Here is a 17,472-nt window from a genome sequence, read left to right as displayed (position 1 = left end):
TAATCCACCCCAGGGGTCAAAAGAAGTCCTATGTAATAGGTCAGGACTCAGGGCCCTAATTACCACCAAGGATTGCTCAGGTGACCAAGTTTTTGGCAAACTGAATCACTTCATCCGCAAAACCTGTTGCAGTGATCAAATGGGAAGCTTCTGTATTGATCCCTTCATCAAGATGCTGATGAAAGCTCACTGACCGAGTAAGGGAGAAGTTGGTATGCTTTGCTTCACTTATTGCCATGATGCCTTCTTTGGCATATGCTTACATTCACATAGAGACGATGTAAAAAAGTATTAGCACATATGATTGGTTGGTCCATCGAGGCATGGAGTATGTTGTACATATTCTTATTCTCCAATGTTGAGATTTGGGATGCTTTTACCCATGTAGTGAATATCTCTGTCTTTAAAGACACACTGAATGTTCCAGTCGATAAAAAGAGCATGCACAGAATATTGATAAGTACATATAAATTCAACAAACCAGTATCTTATTTTTCAACAATCATTTTATCTTTGCTTTGGTTTGGCTGATGTACTCTAGTGTATATTGCTACAAAGACATATTTCAAATTGGTAGTTTGATCTGTTTGCCATTCTTCTGTCCATTTCCCATTTCAAATATAAAAAGAGCTGTTTGGGTAAGCAAGTGCATATGTAAGACTCACCATTACTCTTTCACTCTGTGGCTATGGGTACTTAGAATACAAATATAATTTACATTTAGGATGTAAATGGTGGCTATCAGGCAGGGAAGAATTTGTTATGCTTTCCAGAACAGGACTCCTTTCCTCAAGATGTTCATTCTCACCACTAATTGTATTACTAATAAATAGCAGGTTTCATATATAACAAAAAAGTGAAAGACAAACCCATCTATCAAGAAAGTGTACTTTAAAAGGGGAAGAGAAAATGGAATAGTAATAGAATTGCTCTATTACAAATGGGCTTTTTTGGTAAACTCTGGAAAGTATACATTTTTCCCCATCTGCAAAGGAGATCTGCCATTTTTACAACTTCATATTTAATAAATTGACAAACTGATGTATAAGAACAAACAAATTCATTGCTTAATAAAAATATTAAGCAGATTTTTGGATGAAGAGATGAAATAAGCAAGAGGTCTTATCCAGCATGTGACTCATTATGCATTCTGTAATATAAGTTCTAATACCAAAGGTCATAATATGCATGACATCCCATTATTTTTATTCTTAAAATGCTACAGGTCTTCCAAATAGGCAGCACAATGGTGCAGCTAGCATCCAGGTTCATGTAAAAATTCAGTGCTACTATAAAAGAGAAAATATCAAAAACAAATACTTTTCCATGTGAACATATCACTAAGGATAGCTCGCATATTTAAAGGAGTGATGTGGATAATTACAGGGGTTTTCCACAGCAACTTGCATATCTAGAAACTGCTGCATCGTATGAACATGATTTTTTACATCAAGCACTAACCTAAATACTCTGATGTTGAAGATGATGACAAGAAATGTGCACAGCTCTCATAACAGAATCTGGACATGTGTGTGTTCCCTATCATTTTGGCAAACTCAACTCAGGTTAAAGAAGTCAGCTTCACAGCTTTTCAAAATGCTAAGAAACTTTCATGGACTGTTTTTAATTAAAGTTCTCCATATTCATTACTTTTTCATCCATTTTTATGAACCTAAATGAAAAAAAGAGGTCTTGTAATCTTGTAGCTCCCTTATTTTCAAACTGGAAAGGGAAGTTCCATCATGAATAGATTAAAATGCTTTCAACAGGGTGAATAAAATTTAATAATAAAGTTTAATAATCTTTTTCCTCCAGAGATTATCCATTTTCCAAAGTGATTTAAATTGGAAAGTACATGATCTAGAAATCTCTTTCAGAATGAAAATTTAAATACTTTGTTCCAAAGACTATGTTCTTGCTTACATATAGCATTTTCTTTTAGGACCATAGCAAAGTTTACCAATGTAAAACTTCCAGAAATCCGCAGGTATTAAACAATCCACAGGGAAATTGTATCCATGCTTGCTCAACAGCTAACCGCTTGACTGAAATGTTAATATTTAAATCTCTCTTGGAGATTTTTATTGTGTGACATAGCAAATAAATTTGCCAAACCCTATGGCATGTATAACTCAAAATATATGCCTTGCATTTTCAAAATGATTTTTTATTAAATTGGTTTCAGATGTATGGCAGTTTGAGACAATTGCAGGTTTTTTTAAAATATGAAATAAAAATGAAAATACTTTTCCTAATATCCATCTAATCTGGAAAACTAAAGCAAGGAAAAGTCAGCTCAATGTTTCGTGTTAATAATGAGCTCCACTTTTCCTAACATCCATTTAGCCTGGGAAATTAAAGCTCAGTATTTCGTGTTAATAGGAAAATGTTGATCCATGCATATTACTGGAGAATATCCTAATAGTAAAAAATAGAACTACAACTCTTCCTGCAGTTGTACTTATGTATTCATCTACGTGACACACAGGGGTTACCTAAGCGATAACATACAGAAAAGCATTCAGTGTTTTAGAAATGTTGACTACAATTGACAGGGAGAATGAAAGTCCATTATCCAAATAAACCACTATAAAGTCCAGTAAACAAAAGGGGGGAATCCTCTCTTACACTAAGGACAGTAATTTTCACATTTTTACTGAAGATACAACTGATCCTTATGGAGGGCAGGAATAAAGCTGTCCAAAAGCCAGAGGCAGTTGTGTTACATTAATTTATATGTAATTCTTGTCACTTTAAATATCCCAATTGAAAAAGTCTGTCCATGAGTATTAAAGACTAGATACTTTTGGACGGGAGAAGACAGTAGAAGAGGAAGGCCTTTTCCCTCTACTATTACTATGATCATCAGATTCCATAGTTAAATCTTTACACCAGTTTCTTCTTCAAAGATAATCCTTTGCTTTATGGCTTTTCTGCATGCACTTTGTTGGAATCAAGTCTGCTGTCCGTCATTCTTTAGGAGCTCACCAAAACATAAATCATGCTGTTGGAAAGAGAAGAATAAAAAAAATAATATATATTTCTGTTAAATGTTTGTTCTGTTTCATTGGAGATGGATAACTAGTAACTAACCTTTAAGCTTCACCACTGGGCTGACTAGGGTTATGATCAGACATTTCTACTGGCATATCCCTCCTACCACAGAAACTTAAAGCCAGACCAGACTCACTTATGTAACAGTATGATCATAATTGCAGTGCACCAATTAAAAATTTCTGCCAAGAAAAGGTGACATGTTTTCCTCTCCCAAACTGATACATTTAAAATGGTACGGACAGTTCCAAAATTTTGGTCATGGCCCTTATTTAAGCTCCAGTTAATTACTAGTTTCCACCATATCATAAATGCTTTATTTGCAGAATTTATTCTTAACAATATAGAAATCAACCAAGCAAATATCTTTTATACTAAAGAGGGTGCATATCTCCAGATTACATTAACACACTTGTTCATCATTTAATTCTCTTGTTGGTGCTTAATGTTATTCTGACATCAAATCCCAATTTATTATAAAATAATTTTAATTGTCTTAATATTTAAAATAACTATACAATTTTATTTTTATTTTTGAAAGTGAAAATAGGTTTTGTCTAATGTAAAGCATCTTCCTCAATAAAGCAATTTAGTAAACAACTTGTAAACTAATATTTTTTTCTCTAAAAGTCAGGGGTGAGGCTCTTGTTCCAGGATCAGGAATTCCGAAAGAATCAGGGAATCTATATCCCTGTTATTGCTGAATCAACACACAGTAAGTCAGTATGGTAGTACAGTTTAAGGGATTGGACTAAAACCAGAGACTCGGATCCATTCTCAAACTATGTTATAGGATTTTTGGTATAAAGGGAAATGGAAAGAAACAATTAGATGTGCCACCTTAAGCTTCTGAATTAAGAGCAGGGCATAAATCAAACCATATGCTGCTGGGCATTCATCAAAGTCCCTTCCCCCTTTCATTCTGTCTGCTGATTTAGGGAAACCACCAGGCAACAAAACAAAGCTTTAGTCTCAAACTTAACATGTATTTCCAACAAGATCCCTGTTACTCCTGGAATATAGAGCTTTCTTGGAAGATTACATAGGTGACTGCAACTGATTATATAAAGTATTTTATGGTATGCAAGTAATTCTTGTCTAGCCTCACCATGGGAACCATTTTATAAAATGTCATAACTTAGTCTTATAATATTAGGCATGCCCAGGGATCAAAAAGATTGGGATTCCCCTGCGTTAAGGAAATGAATATTAAGTGCCTGGGCATTTATTGCATTTTTTAAAGGCATTGCTGTAATTCAATAAAAGCATCTTTGTATTTTTATTTAGCTTTCTTACACTGCGTGTTCAACTACTTATCAGAAAGACATTATTTTATTAAAAACAGATGACTTACCCATATAGGTAGTAAAAAAAGGATAGAAGATAAAACGCTAGTTTGCACCACCCTTCCTTCTGACAATATGCTAAAATATCCGCATTCATAATGGTTGTGGGATCATAGAGTCCTGGTCCACTCATTACAGGCCTACTCATATACCTGAAAAAGTGAATTGGTTGTTTTGAAAAGCCACAGGAAAAATGAGTTTGCTTGTCAAGAAACTATACCCATTATCACACAGTGCTTTCTATCCTGCCATTTATTTCACATACTCAACATTCCTTGATTCAGCATTAAAGGGGGGGGGGGGGGAGAGATTGGTTCCTTCAAGTCATCATTGACACTTGGTGACCACATGAACAAGTCCCTGCAGTTCTCTTGCCAAGATTTCAGAAATGATTTACCATTGCCTGCTTCCTAGGCTGAACTGCCCCAAGGTCACCTATCTTGTTTCATGCCTAAGGTGGAACTAGATCACCCAGTTTCCCATTTTATACCCTGGTGCCTAAACTACTATAACAGATTGGCTCTCAATGAAATATACCGTATTTTTGGAGTATAAGACGCACCAAGATTTCAAAGAGCCAAAAAAAAAAAAGGTTTTGCACTCTGCAGACCTCCCAAAAATGGGGCCATTCTTTGCCAAAAAAAGGGCATGCATAGCCCTTAGGAGGCTTGTACAGTGCTGTTGGGGGGGTGGGGCCCCCCAAAATGAGAAAAAAATAGCCCGTTTTTCACAAAAATGGGCCCATTTTCTGTCAAAAAAAGGGCATGCATAGCCTTTAGGAGGCTTATAGAGTGCTCTTGAGGGCTGGGGGGGGCAAAAATAAGCAAAAACCAGCCCGTTTTTCGCTCATTTTTGCCCTCCCCAGCCCCCAGAACTCTGGAAGCCTCCTAAAGGCTATGCACGGCCATTTTTGCAAAGGGGGCAGGGTTTCAGGAAGCCAAAAATGCTGTATTCAGTGTATAAGACACACCCAGATTTTCACACTCTTTTCTGAGGAAAAAAGGTGCGTCTTATACTCTGAAAAATACAGTACACCATTAAAATGGAAAATCTCTGTTCAGTTGATCTCTGCCAACATTCAGTTTCTGACATCAAAATGTACTGAGCAAAGGGCCAACCTCAAACAATGACAAGTTTCATGAAACACATGAAATCTCAAATCTAAGTGAAGCATCCTTTATGATCATCCTATGGTCTCTGCAGCCGAGATAAGCAAGAATCTGAAAGGGGTGATTTCTAATAGTAGAAAGAGATAGTATCTTATAATATCTGGCGGAAGGGTAATATCCCCCTGAATGTGCTGACCTGATCCCTCTCTTTTTCATGTCGCTGAATGGAAATATAAACATGAAATTTTGTATCAGTTTCTTTGGGAGTAAAAGCACAAAGCAACTATATTAACTATGAGCAATGACAACAAAATCACAGCTGATCTCTGATGATGATATAGCAGAAGAATGCAACACACTGTTATCTTTCTCTTGTTTCCCTCAGGATCTTCCAAAAGTAAAGAATGGGGGAAATAATTGAATATCAAGTAATGTTGGAGAACAGAATTTACGGGACAGGAAAATCCCTGCAGAACAATTCTTACAGAATGTAATACACGAAAAACAAAAATAAAAGTTCTACAAGTAAAGCTTTACCAAACTATGTTCAAAATTACCTCCAAATGTGGTAAGCCAGTAATGGCATATTAAGACTCAGTGTAAGCCATTCTGTTGCACACAAAAACATGACACAGAAGAATGCATGGATGAGATACTCTGGAAGTACAAGCTGCAAAAGAAGACAGGTAGTTAGATCACCCTCTTTTTGACTTTTGTGCACTTAAAATAAGGACATCATTATTTATAGGAACAACAAGGGAATGAAGTAAAAAAAGCCCATTAGACAAGATAAGCCCGTGGACAAAATGTCAATAATCTGTGTCATAATAACTGACGTGTTACACATATTTAGAAGAACTGAATAAAATTGTTAATATCGCTTACAGAATTTGCAGTATAAACATTAAACTAAACGCATTATCACATATACCTTCCAATTTCCAACTTTTATCCTGGAGAGGTTAGATTTATGCTACATAATATCTAGCAGTCTCCATATTACATTAGCCGATGACATTTAAAAATCTTTGAAAGCTGCCTATGTATCTCTAATTAATTGCAAGTAGAACCTTAGCTGCCTAGACGAAAACTGTTTCCATAATCTTATTGAGCTGTCTCACCATTAAAATATGCGGAAGTTTGAACTATACACTTTTTAAAGTAAGGTCAGTAACCTCTTGCAATATGTAGACATTTCAAAACATTTTATTACTGGGGACAAAGTAGCTAGTTTTTAGTCTGGCTTGTCACAAAATGCTGGAAACAGTCTTTATCTTTTTATGGGAGAAATAAAGACAAGGTAGAGGGAGAAACACCAAAAGAGAAACAGATCTCACACATATAAAATTGGGAGAAGGCAGATAAAGAGAGCAGTTTGGACTAGTGGTTAAGACACCAGGTTAGAAAGACTATGTGGAATTTAGGCCCAAAGCTCTTGCACAAATCACTATATATGGTTATAATCAGCAGCAATTCCACTGTAAAGAAAGAAGCAAATACAATAGAAAAAAATATGTGTCTATATTTAATCTTTCCTGGATTTTAGGTTCTGAAGAAAACCTATTTCCAGTTTGTATATTTTTGATATATTCATTTTTTTAATCGGTATCTTTTCAATAACCTAATATAGCGAATTCGGATTATACAAGGTCCTATTATAGGCAGCTATACTGAACAAAATGTGCAGCTATTCACTTTAATAAAAGCCATTGGTGGTTTGATGTGCCTTGGTTTATCTGAATTTGCAGAAGCAAATGAATCTAGTGTAAAAGAAACACAGGCTTTAATCAGCATAGACTCAATACATTCAAATTGCACTTCTGCTGAACTAGGTTACATTATGCAATGCCTATAGAGAACAAACCTCCCACGGATCTACAAGTCCCTATCTCCTCTAATATTGTATTTTTTTGGAATCCAGCTGGAGAATTCTTGGAGTTGAAGTCCACAAGTCTTAAAGTTGCCAAGTTTGAAGACCTCTGCTATAAAGGAAAGCACCAGCCCTCTAATACCTTGATTTTCAAGGATAACGGAGAGCCTACTCTTCTAACACATTCTTAGAAAATAGAAGCAAATCAGGCCAGTGCTTTGTGTGAAAAATGTTTCCAGCTGCCTAGAAACAAGAACAAGGAAAGCAGAGGAACACAGAACACCTGGGTGTTCTGTGATTAGCCATTCCATGAATAGGTAAACCAGGTCTATGGCAGATGTTTATGAGACCATCCAGGGCATGTAAGACTAGTAAGTAAAATAAAAACTCATTCATTTAAACAATAAACAAATTTAGGAATTCAGTCATAAAGTATCAAAAACTACATTGTAATGCTAAGATTCCTGCTAACTTGCTAGACATTTCTTATTTTTATGATTATTTTCCCCCGCATATATTATTCAAGACACTAAATTTCTATACAAAGATCCATTTATGGCACACAATTAAACAATAAGCAAAATTTCTCAGCAAATTTATCTCTGTATTAAACAAAAAAGCCCAGAAATGCATAACATGCATATGGTAATATCTTTTTTTCTTAAAAGTCTGATAAGGGGATGCACGGATGTAGTGAAAGTCTCTCTCGCTCACACGACAAATGAGAGATGAACCGAGTAGGATAAACTGTTCCATGCACAGCTTCTATCTATGTTACTTCTTCCTGCATTAGAAGACATGTTTTAGCAGTCATTCTACCTCGCAATATTTTTTTTTCTCATTCACCGATTGTATTTAGCACTAACGCCCTGGCTCCTGTGGTTCATCTTCAGCAGGGGATATCTGATTTAATTTTTTTAGAGGAATGCTATCTAATCAGTCCATGTCAAAAAATATATGAAAGGACATAGCCTTTTCCAAACCTTTCAGGTATACTGTAAATTGTTACAGGTTGTCAACAAGCAAAAGAGAAACATTTTAAGGTAAATGTGGGAATAAGGTATACAAAACTGGAAAATGCTGGTCTGATCACTCTAAGGACTAAATAAATACTGGTATAAATGTGAACAAAGAATGGTAGGTATTTTCTAAACAGGTAAATGCAGATTAGAGTAACTTCTTACCAATCACACAGACAGTGGAGAGTTGGGATCTGCCTTCTAAAAAGCCCAGGAATTGCAGAGTATTCAACACAGTATTCAAGGTCTTCTTCAAGTCAATTTTGATTCCTGGCGATTTCATAGATGTGGGCATACAATTGTTTTGGCAACAATACAGAAATGGTTGCCACTCACTTTTGGAATGCTCTGCCAACAGTCCAGATTCAGTCTATAGCCCTGGTTCCCTTGGAGATCTCCTTAATCATTCCAGATCTACCTTAACTTCCAGGTCACAAAGTCAGACAACTACTGCCACCTATTAGGACTACTTTAAATGTTTTGGAAATGGGCACATAACTCACTAAGATCAACTACAGTTGTACTTGTCACAACATGGAAAAACAGAATTGGTGGGTATTAAACACACCAATGGAAAAAGCTGCAAAAAAGCGTCCCTAAGATCAAGGTAAGGGACACAGTGGCTCAGTGGCTAAGATGCTGAGCTTGTCAATCAGAAGGTCAGCAGTTCAAATCCCTAGTGCCGCGTTAACGGAGTGAGCTCCCGTTACTTGTCCCAGTTTCTGTTAACCTAGCAGTTCGAAAGCACATTAAAAATGCAAGTAAGAAAAACACCTTCGGTGTTTAGTCATGCCGGCCACATGACCACAGAGACATCTTCGGACAGCATTGGCTCTTCGGCTTTGAAACGGGGATGAGCACTGCTCCCTAGAGTCGGAAACGACTAGCACACATGTGCGGGGGAATCTTTACCTTTACCTAAGATCAAGGTGGGCAATAAGGGAAAAGTACTATTTTTATTATTACACTACTATTACACTATTCCCTAGCTATTTCCATGCAAATAATACACAGTAAATCAAGAAGCCAGAATATTCCTTCTCCCTAATTCCAAGATGAATTCCCTTCAATGTGTATCAGCTCTAATCAGGATCCTAACAACCATCATTCATGATTTGAATTGAATTTGCAAATTCTGATTAAGGCACAAATATGGCATTTCTTCCATTTAAATAAACATGAATTTATTGAATTGTTACATTAAGTCGTGTCAGTAACTGATTTCTCATAGACGAATTTAAGCATGAAACAGTTTTCCCCATCTCTTATTAAGCAAGTGCAAAATTCAAAGAATTATATTTCAATCCCTGAATAGACAAAAGACAAGCAAATGAACAGGCACATGGACCAAAACAAGAGCTAACATAGACCATAGACATGATCTTAATAAATGGAAAGCAAAAAGACTATGGGATTAAGACATTAAACTAAAAAGCAGTACACACCTTGAATGCAATTTTGACTCTTTTAATCTTTTTAACCTTTTCAACTGTCTTTGTGCCGAAAACGTAAAAAGCAGATTGAAAGAATGTTAGTGTGACCACTGACAAGTTCACCAGCAGATAAATAAGTCAGAATTTCAAGAATGGGAAGTGAGGGTAAGTGTGAAAGAGTACAGGGACACAATTCTACCTAGAAATCTTAAATCTGTTATATATTGTAGAATCAAATCACATGCATGTTAAATAGTTATCTATGTTAAATTATCATACATTTACCAAAAAACATAACTAACTAGGAATTCATGAAGAAAGTTCTGTCTCATATAAACTTACAGGATTTAGTGTATTACACTGGTCTATGGGATTCTTGTAGTCAGTCTTCAGCTCATCAAAAGCTATAATCTAAAATAAAATTAAAATGATTAAGTAACAGTATAAGAACTCTTACCACTCTTACCATAAAGTCAGGTATTTAGACCATCCCAACTTCCAAATTCAAATTCTGAGGGAATCTCCTAAGGAACTGACTCATCCAGTTAGCTTCAAATAATAATAACTAAGCTCTTTAAAGCACACTTTTAAGTATTCACTCAAATCCCCTACATAGTAGCAGTAGCCAAGCCTCTCATTGAGCCTTGAATATTCAAATTGTATGAATTGGAGTTGGATTCTGACTGAGCAAGTCACAGTGAGTGGACTGAGGCTTTATCTGGACCTATTATCTGGGAGGTGTTTCACCTTGTCACTCCTGAAGAAGTGGACAGAATCTTGAATTCTAGTAACCCAACAACCTGGTATTAAATCCGTGCATCTCTAGAATGATTAAAAATTTCTTGGGAGATGGTGTGTGATGCTATTCCATGAAAAAGGTGGCGAAAAACCATCTGTTATCCAAGCCATTATTGGACATAACAATTCTGAATACCTTTATCTAACCTCCAACCTTCTCTTTCTCTTGCTCACAAAGTGGTCAGGTTAGAGTTTCAGAGACCCACTGGATTATCTGGATTCTTTCTAGTGTGGTTTCAAGCGGAGACAGCACTGGCTCAACCTGTGGAGGCAGGATGGATATTGTATGAACTTGAAACTTTTAAATCTCTCAATGGCTTTTAATATAATTAATCATCATTCCATCTAGGGTGGCTACAGGATTAGGAAACATAGTGTTATAGTGGTTCTATTTTATCTGTGGAGGGTTCCGCTTGGTGCTGGTGGGCGAGCCTTTGACTCATCTGTGGGGATTTTGGAGCTCAATCCTCCCCCTTTTCTTCTACGGTATCTACATGAAACTACTGGGTGTGATCATCTGCCAATATAGAATCTAATGCCATCAATACACTGAAGATACTCAGTTGTACATATTGATCCCAGACCAACTCAAACAATGTCATCAAAATGATGCCCCAGTGCCTAGATGCTGTGAAGATAGCAAAATGGAATGGCAGAGTGTTTTTAGCTCTTGAAGTATCTGGGATTTTCTGATAGGGTTGCACCTCTCCAGATAGAACTGGTGCACAATTTAAGAATCCTCCTGAATCCTCAGTTCCTGCTCAAGGGGTGACAGGAGGGCCTTCATCCATTTGTCCACTGTACCAATTTCACCCTTACCTTGACCAAGATTTTTTTTTTTCACAATCACTTCTACCTTAATCACCTCACATTTGACTACTGTCATATACTCTACATGGGACTGCCCTTGAACACCACTCAGAAGCTGCAACTGGTCCAGAAGGCACCTGCACAGGAAGGATGGACCCAACATGTCACACCATGTGGTACCTCCCCTACATGAGCTGTGCTCATTACTGATAAGACTTCTATGTGCAATTCAAACTGTTGTCCAGCTTGTATGCTTCTTCAGAGAAGGTATGCTCCAGGTCACATCCATGAACAAAAGTCATTTATTGGGTCCCAGGAAATGTCCCTACCCTAGTGTACAACCTATCCTCTGGAATATCTATCCAGAGATTAGGTTGCCCCAACTAGGGGCTTTAAAGATTGTCTCTTTCCCCAGGACCTGGATAAGGAATGCTTCTTTTTGACTGTATTATCAAGACTTGTTATATTTTTGTTTTGAGGATTTTTTTTACTTTTAGCAGGTGATGCCATCTTACTGGGAATTTTTATTTGTTATTTTTATTGTATGCCATTCGGACTAGAAAATAAATTTGGTTTTACTTATTTATATAATTTTAGGATAAAGTAGGGGGTGGAGAATACAATGTAGCTATGATCTGATAATCCAATTAAAATGCCCATGCTATCTATTTTATACCATGGGTCAGTGCTGAGGCCAATTTGTCTTCCAGAGTGTCGGCTGCAGTCTTCGCCAGTGCGCATCTCTTGGTGTCAGACAGGATTCTCCAAGGTAAGGATGTTTACCTTAGCACATGCATAAAGGGGATTCCCTCTGGCCCTCTACCCTTCTCCAGAGAAAAAAGGGGTTGCTATTTAAAAATCTAATAGAGAAGCAACATATGGAGGCTAAGAAGAGGAGCTAAGAAAGGCTGCTCCAGAATCTCTGATTAAAGACTGGATTCTATTAAAATCTGAAAAATCCAAGGAAGCAACCAGGAAATGTTTGCTACATCACTCAATTAATTTCTAAAAGTTAGGTAACAGATGTGAGCTAGAAATATTGTATCAGATTAGTTTACTTTATAACCTCTGATAGTGCCTAGTTTCCTTGTGCGAGCTCAGTGATTGTGTCTCTTAGGTAACAGACCAATACATCTCATAATCTGCTCGTATATTTTTTCCTATTGGAGACTCTCTTGAGATGCTCTCTCTGATTTTCACAAATCTCTATTTTTACCTCCACTGATTGTTTTGTGCACTTTATTTAAAATCAAAAAGGAATGTTTATTTGTCATTTTTTATAATAATGTTAACTTTATTTAAGCCACCTAGAATCACCTTTGGGCAAGACAGAGGGCATACTGTACAAGCCTGATTAAATAAATGAAAGAAATAATAAATTTTGTTTATACCTTGGGAAATTTCATTCTGATTTCACTTCTGAGAGCTAATTTTCCTAACCACGTGCCTGTCTCCGGTTACAGGCTAACAAGATGACACTATAGAATTGTTTTCCCTTTACTTGCCAATAAGACACACAGGTTGTCAGATCCCTCTCTCGTATATTAAGGTTGTGGGGAGATCAGTAGATAGTAGTAGTCTTTATCTAGACATCCCCTGAAAAATATGTGGTTGCAGCAGTAATTACATGGTAGCTACATGAAGGCAAGAAGGTGAGGCCACACTATGTAGTTTAAGAGGGCTTGTAGAAGAGAAGGTTTGAGATTTCTGACCTTTTACCTACGCATTAAGCTAGAAAGCCTTAATACACATTTACACAAAAGCACACAGATACATTTTATCCCAAGACTATTAAGATAGCATGTTACAATTCTGTACAGTATAATGTACCCGCCCACTCCCCTCATAGATACATCTGCCCCATCAAAGCTTACCTCTCCCAAGATTCCCTTCTCTTACAATTCTAGCCCCTTTTATTTCACAACAAGCTTTGACAGTCCCTGGTCAAATCCCATGATGTCCCCCCCACCCAAGTTATTGCTCTTTTCATATTTTCCTCTTTATTCTACACATCAGTCAAATTCCAGTTCTTCAAACACATTAAAAAAAAGATGTGCCAAACTAAAACTCCACCTGAGTTCAATGTCTTGATTCCTATAAACACCACCGTGAATTAACAGTTCTCCTGTTGTGATCCTTGGAAATTGGCATCAGAGTATAACAGCCTGGTTATTGGTGGCAATATACAGAAAGCATACAGGAGCCCCCAGGAGTGTGCAGAATGGCAGTGATCTACTTCAGTGGGAGAGTTCAACCCTGTCATAACAAGGTATGTCATTCCACTTTGACAAAGCATTGAGATGGAATTGAGCCCCCTCAACTGATCATTTCATTTTACAAAAGAGGTTGGCATGTGTTGTAATATACAGTTGCTGCCTGCAGATTGATGAAACTGGCCAAGTGGTAGCTGATCTCACTGCTGACTTGAGAAAATTAGGGCACGGGCATGTACAAACGTGGACAGGGATTATGGATGATGCGGGGTTCTTGGGGGGCATCTTCCGGAATTGGAAGCAAGCCGCCTTTATGGCAGGCAGCATCTTCTTAGGCCTCCTACTACTACCCTGTTTTATCCCTGTCATCCGAAGTATAGTCCAGTCCACAGTGGAGGGCATGATGCAGAAAAGGAGTATCAACATGGCTTTAACAGGCCTTGATATGCAGCAACGAAAAGCACTGTTGACAACTCTGGTAAGATGAAGAGGAAGAGTCTTTTGACAAAAAGAAAATAAAAAAGTAGGAGATGTTGTAATATAGTTCCTTGTGTAGGTGTGTGTCCCCCATGGCCCAGTTCATACTAGGGCTTGCAGAGTCACGCTGAATCACACAGGAGAAAACAAACTCCTAGAACGCCATAACATCCTGATAGTGCATAACATAACATTCTGAGATGTGCCCTACCATTGACGTCCAGGATTTGACCATATGTAGACTGAGCAGTAGATTAGAAATTGTACTTTTACAGGCTGTTTTTACTCACATGCTGATTGCTCCTCCTGCCTTTGTCCTATCTCAATAAAAGGGGCTCTCAGACTCCAATCTGGGTCGCTCCATCCCGAGAAAGGTCGTCTCCTGTCTTTTCTCAACATTGGCCTTATGGGCGAACCATGGGAACGTAACAGGCATGCACGCGTGGGAATCCTTTTAGCTAATCAAACAGAACTGAGATACCAGTAGCTGCCCTATTTGATACTGTGGTTTGTAGGGATGCTTGTGGTTCCTTACAGCAAAGCATCTTTTAAAAGCTGTGCGCAGCTTTTCACATGCTTGATTCTTCTGAATATCTCTTGAAGACATCCAAAGAGGACCGATACACTACACAGGTAGTCCTCGGCTTACAACCGTTCATTTCGTGACCATTCAAAGTTACAACGGCACGGGGGGGGGGGGGGGAAGGTGACTTACATCCATTTTTTTCAGTTTCTTTTGCAGCATCCCCATGATCGTGTGATCAAAACTCAGATGCCTGCCAACTGATTCATACTTATAACCGTTGAAGCATCCATGGGTCATGTGATCACTCCTTGCAACCTTCTGACCAGCAAAGTCAATGGAGAAGCCCACTGTGTTATTAATTTACCAACTGCAGTGATTCCCTTAACAACGGTAACAAAAAAGGTTGTAAAATGGGGCAAAATTCATTTAACAAATGTCTCAGCAACAGAAAGTTTGGGCTCAATTGTGGTCAGAAGTTGAGGACTATCTGTATTCTGTGCTATAAAATTCTAATTACCTGTACTAAATAATTATGGGTTCAGGAAGTAATTTATTTTTGAGTTTTAACTGTCCTATTTTTAACCTCTTCTATATACGGCATCTTTTTAAAGACTATAAGAACAATCCTTAAATACCCATTTAACTTACTTGAAGTGTTAAAAGCACTACAAAAAAAGAAGTATTTTTCCCTATTCCCTTTCACCAGGCTCTGTAATACAGGTAGTCCTTGACTTACAACAGTTCACTTAGCGACCGTTCAAAGTTACAATAGCACTGAAAAAAGTGACTATGACCATTTTTCACACTTATGACTGTTGCAGCATCCCTATGATCATGTGATTTACATTCAGATGCCTGATAACTGACGCAAATTTATGACGGTTGCAGCATCCCCAAATCATGTGATCCCCTTTTGCGCCCTTCTGATAAGCAAAGTCAATGGGGAAACCAGATTCACTTAACAGCCTTGTTGCTTATTGAAGAACTGCAGTGATTCACTTAACAAAGTAAGTATTTCTAGCAGGACTATTAGATTCTGTAACAACTTTATTCCTTATCGCATCTGTCTGGTAAACTCGCAGTATTTTTTTTCTTGCCATGTACATGTATATAACTGAACTGGACTGTATTGGAACATTGCTATCATGTCTCCCCGAGTCCTTCTTTTCATTAAACTAGACATACCCAATTCCAGCAACCGTTCTTTATATGTCCCTTAATCATCTTTGTTACTCTTCTCTGCACTCTTTCTAGAGTACCTTCAAAGTGACAATAAAGTTATTCTATTCCCATTTCATATGTGGCAGGGAAAGACGTAAAACGGAGCAAACTCACAACAAATTTCTCACTTAACAACCTAAATTTGGGGCTACATTACGGTCGTAGGTTGAGGACTCCCTGTATCTTTCTAGCATGCTTTCCTCTTTTCTCCTTTGATAACTTGAGCTTCCAGAGGCAGCTTTTCCCCCGTTTCACAAAAAGGATGCCGGGGATGACACTCCTCTTACACGCAACACTTACATTTCGGTCACACCTTAGAATTGCAGAAAACTAGCAGGGCGACCTTTTCGTGCCCGCTGCGCACATGGCCCCGGGTTCCCACGTTCCCCCAAACCCTCCCGGCCTCTCCCGCCTGGTCAGATGAGATGCAAAAGTACAAATTTGGAGGAGCCCCGCAACGCCTCCCTTCCCTCGCCCTGACTCTCCTCCGTCGTGGCGCCACGGTCGCCAGCTTTTCAATGCCCGCCCCGACCCTGCAGAAGAAACCAAGCCACCAAAGTGAGGGGGAGGCTTCCTTCGCTTCTCCTCTTCACCTCCAGGCAGCCCCCCACCTTGCACACACCCAAGCCCTCCCTTAGCCCCCTTTCTCCCTTTAGGACCACCGCCCCAGATTTCCAGGGAACGCCAGGGCGCTTCTCCTGCACTCACATGCCATATAGCGAAGAAGATAAGAGCAGCGGTGAGGAGCAGCGCCAGCATGTAGCAGAAAGCAGCGAACGTGAACGCCATGGCGGCGGCGGGCAGCGGCGGCGATTGACACTAAGGAAGGCCGGCCCGACGGCGAGGCGCGCGGAAGTTTCTGGGCCGGATCATTCAGGGTGGCCGCAGAGGCCCCGGAGGGGGAATGACAGACGCTTTCGACGTCACTGCGCAAGCGCACACCGGAGAGAAGCCGCCGCCGCCTTCACAGACAGGAGTTCCGCGCCGCAGCGACTACTTCTGGACGGGGGCGGGACTGCAACGTGGCTCCTCCTTTCCCGACGCAGATCCCACCGTTAGGAATTAGCTGGCTCCGTTACAACTTGGGATCCTTTTGCCAACCCCAGGAAAAGGGCTTGTCCTGTGTTTGCCTAGATTTTTCAATACGTTTTATTAGGAATGAGTTTATACCAGTCTCGGGTGAATGATTAAAGGTTGTTCCTTGGGGTTTGATTAAATTAAAAACCCAGCTCTTTAAAAATATTAAAATTGATTTTTTAAAATATTTTATTAAATTAATTAAAAGAGAAGAGCAACAAAGATGATTAGGGGACTCAAGGATAAAACATGTAAAATGGTTTCTGAAATTGGATATATCTAGTTTAATGAAAAGAAGGACTAGGGGAGACATGATAGCAGTGTTCCAATATCTCAGGGGTTGCCACAAAGAAGAGGGAGTTCAAGCTATTCTCCAAAGCATCTGAGGGTAGGACAAGAAGCAATGGGTGGAAACTAATCAAGGAGAGAAGCAACTTAGAACTAAGGAGAACTTTCCTGACAGAACAAATAATCAGTAGAACAACTTGCCTCCAGAAGTTGTGAATGCTCCAACACTGG

General features: G+C 38.7%; 1 protein-coding gene across 1 annotated transcript; it reads right to left on the bottom strand.

Annotated features, from left to right (window-relative positions):
- Nucleotides 1-1,775: 1,775 nt before the first annotated feature.
- Nucleotides 1,776-16,792, bottom strand: CNIH1 (cornichon family member 1). Its single transcript, XM_014054779.2, has 5 exons — nt 16,585-16,792; nt 10,174-10,242; nt 6,067-6,179; nt 4,409-4,552; nt 1,776-3,004 (listed from the first exon to the last, which is right to left on the bottom strand). The coding sequence occupies exons 1-5, from the start codon at nt 16,663-16,665 to the stop codon at nt 2,977-2,979; spliced, it is 435 nt and encodes a 144-aa protein (XP_013910254.1). The 5' UTR covers nt 16,666-16,792; the 3' UTR covers nt 1,776-2,976.
- Between the last annotated feature and the right edge of the window lie 680 nt (nt 16,793-17,472).

The sequence above is a fragment of the Thamnophis sirtalis genome, unplaced genomic scaffold, assembly GCF_051295495.1.
Source record: "Thamnophis sirtalis isolate CommonGarterSnake01/CBP01778 unplaced genomic scaffold, rThaSir2_p1.2 scaffold_1, whole genome shotgun sequence".
Lineage (NCBI taxonomy): Eukaryota > Metazoa > Chordata > Lepidosauria > Squamata > Natricidae > Thamnophis > Thamnophis sirtalis.
The sequence above is the reverse complement of the archived record's forward strand: the minus strand, read 5'-3'. Positions and strand labels throughout refer to the sequence as shown.

Excerpts from the sequence above, each read along its gene's own strand:
- CNIH1 (XM_014054779.2), bottom strand. The coding sequence starts at position 16,665 with ATGGCGTTCACGTTCGCTGCTTTCTGCTACATGCTGGCGCTGCTCCTC. Across the intron at positions 4,553-6,066 it reads CTGGCTTACCACATTTGGAG|GTATATGAGTAGGCCTGTAA; the intron begins GTAATTTTGAAC and ends TCACTTTTTCAG. Across the intron at positions 3,005-4,408 it reads TTTTTTTACTACCTATATGG|CATGATTTATGTTTTGGTGA; the intron begins GTAAGTCATCTG and ends TCTTTCCAACAG.